Raw genomic sequence first — 3,041 nt, forward strand, 5'->3', positions numbered from 1 at the left:
ACCAAAATTACATTTACACCTCCTATACACCTTCTTTACACCATTCATACACTCTTGACTATTACTACTCTAGAAAACAATCTAAAGCGGGTGGCAATGGTATAACTAATTATATACTACTAGTTAAGGCATCCCAATCAACGATAATATATATATATATATAATTAATATTCAGTTTTCAACTGTTATTAAGAAATTGTTTAATGTTGTTGAAAGAGAAAGAAGAAGATGATGTCTAAGTGGTAACAAGTTGAGAGGAAAGATGTCATAGATTTGGTGGTTCCATCAAACTATTAAATCAATTACTACATGATTAACTGTCTTTTCATTAACGTGGGAACCATTCATGATTTTTATCAACAAGATTCTCTCTCTCTCTCTCTCAGACACATATATAGAGAGATAGAGAAATTAAGATAAAGCAGATTGAAATGGATTGTGGGAGGATATTGGGGAAAAGCTTAATAATGAGCAACAAGGATAAGAAGAAGATTGGGTATTGGGGGTTAATGGCATGCTTTGTAATTGGACTCACTTCTTTACTCTCTCTCTGCCAAACATTCTTCTCTGATAATCTCTTTCTTTGTAAGTATACATTTAAAAAACTTTCAAAATCCTTGCTAGTTTCGCCTTTAATGAGTAATTATGAGTGTTTGAATCTGACTCGCCTGAATTTAATTTAGTTGAATTTGAGAAGTTTGAGAAATTTGAGTCCAACTTGTTTTTGGTCGAGAACACTGTAGTCATTTCAAATTATTTTAGATAATATGCTCTTAGTTCACGCGTACTTGTTTTATGTCCGACTCAGATGAACATAAACCCAGACATAGTTGGCCATTTAATTCAACTGATCGTATAATGTTGGCACAATTAAACTTATTTATGCTATGAGTAATAATAAGAAAAAATTTATTTTCACTAGATGCAGGTAACTTTGTAGATAGTAAGGTGATCCAAAACACAAGAGAAGTAGCTATTGAAATCAAACAACAACAACAAACAGTCTGCAATTTACTGGAACCAAAGTCTGATTTTTGTGATATCAATGGAGATATTAGAATCCATGGGAAATCATCTACTATCTTTTTCAATTCCTCCCGGGAAGGATTTCCCGTGGAAAATGAATTGTGGAGAATTAAACCTTATGCTCGAAAAGACGATAAAACAGCAATGCGAAAGGTAAATGAATTAGTGGTGAAATCATTTCTCGAGAGCGACAAACAAACCCCACAATGTACTATTAACCGTAGTGTCCCCGGGATAATATTTTCTAGTGGAGGATATGCGGGAAACCAATTCCATGCATTTTCCGAAGTACTGATTCCACTTTTTCTCACTTCCCATCAATTTCACCAAGAAGTTCAATTCCTTATTACGGACTCCTCGTCTCGTTGGGTTTCCAAATACGAAGAAATTCTAAAACAATTATCTCGTTACCCAATCATCCACCTCGACAAAGAAAACAAAGTACATTGTTTCCAAACACTCATCATTGGTCTTAAATACCATAAGGACTTAGGAATTGACCCATTAAAATCTCCCAAAGGCTTTTCTATGAAGGATTTCAACCAATTGTTGAGAAACTCTTATTCATTAGAAAGATCATTTGCTATAGACCTTAAAGATTATGACAATGAAACCAAGAAACCGAGGCTTCTAATCGTATCACGAAAAAGAACCCGAAAATTTACGAATGAAGATGAAATAGTAAGTATGGCTAAATCTTTGGGATATGAAGTAATTGTGGCTGAACCCGGGGTGACGATGAATTCATCCACATTCGCGAAAATAGTAAATTCATGTGATGTGATGATAGGAGTTCATGGCGCTGGTTTAACTAATTTTATTTTTCTTCCTACTAATGGAATAGTGATTCAAGTTATTCCATTAGGAGGATTGGAATGGTTTTCAAAGCATTGTTATGGGAAACCAGCTGAAGAAATGGGGTTGAGATATTTGGAGTATAAAATTAAAGAAGATGAAAGCACTTTAATAGAACAATACCCAATTGATCATGTTGTTTTTAAGGATCCATATTCATTTGGAAAACAAGGTTGGAGTGCAGTTAAGTCTGTATATTTAGATAAACAAGATGTAAAATTAGATGTGGGTAGATTTAGAGATACTTTGGTTAAAGCACTTAAGCTTCTCTATTCCAAGAGTGAGGTATGAATATATTTTAGACAATATTAGTTTATATATATATATCAATTATCTTCAAATTAAATGTAAAAGATATATGATTAAGTCTATTACAATATCAAAATCAATTCCAATTTATGTATTTATATTTTTGTTCACAGAAATTTGTATTTGATCTTGAGAGGTAGGTCAGTTAATTTCGTTACAAAAATGAAGACTATTTTGCGACGTCATATAACCGTCGCAAAAAAAATCCGTCTGAAAATAAAGGCAGAGGAAATACTTGCCCTCAAGTGGTATTGATCCTATCTCACCTAAATAGCTAGATCAAAAGGTAAGGTTTTTACTCACATTTATGAACTGACCACCAACCCACATCCAATGTGGGAGAAAACACCAACAATCTTTCCGCTACCTTAAAAGGTGAGGTTTTTGGTTTTTACTCAAGTGACCACCAGCCCAAATCCAAGGTGGGAAAAAATACTAACAATCTTTCCCTCCCACATTAGACTTGGAAACCTATCTTCCCCTAGCTCTACAATGGGTCCTGAGAAACTTTGGTAAACTTTGACTTTGATATCATCTGTGGGTGCGGTCTATGGGCCTTACTTGCCCCAAGATGGTCTTGGGTCTATCATTAACAATGTCTTGTATAGTTGCTCAGCATGGACAAGGCACTGAATATCATTAACAATGGCGAGGTAGATGAGTCTCCGCTGACAACCTACAAATTGACGGTTTAGAAGTCTGGCTGTCACGAATTATATAAAAATACTCTTGTCGAATTTTTATTTCGTCGTAATTTATCAAGATGTTCCCGTGTCTATTTGTGGAGCACCGGACATTACAGTCTAGCACCAAATTTACTCTTCAGTGAGATTCATTCGTCTGCTTCCTCT

General features: G+C 34.7%; 1 protein-coding gene across 1 annotated transcript; it reads left to right on the plus strand.

The window, feature by feature from the left end:
• The first annotated feature begins 429 nt into the window (after nt 1-429).
• Nucleotides 430-2,300, plus strand: LOC147537073 (alpha-1,3-arabinosyltransferase XAT3-like). The gene is made up of 2 exons (XM_086644254.1): nt 430-585; nt 923-2,300. Exons 1-2 carry the CDS (start codon nt 432-434, stop codon nt 2,170-2,172), a joined length of 1,404 nt encoding a protein of 467 aa, XP_086500380.1. The 5' UTR covers nt 430-431; the 3' UTR covers nt 2,173-2,300.
• Nucleotides 2,301-3,041: the final 741 nt, after the last annotated feature.

Source organism: Eschscholzia californica, unplaced genomic scaffold (genome assembly GCF_041429995.1).
Source record: "Eschscholzia californica isolate CP2 unplaced genomic scaffold, dmEscCali1.0.p SCAF_5, whole genome shotgun sequence".
NCBI classification, from domain to species: Eukaryota; Viridiplantae; Streptophyta; class Magnoliopsida; order Ranunculales; family Papaveraceae; genus Eschscholzia; species Eschscholzia californica.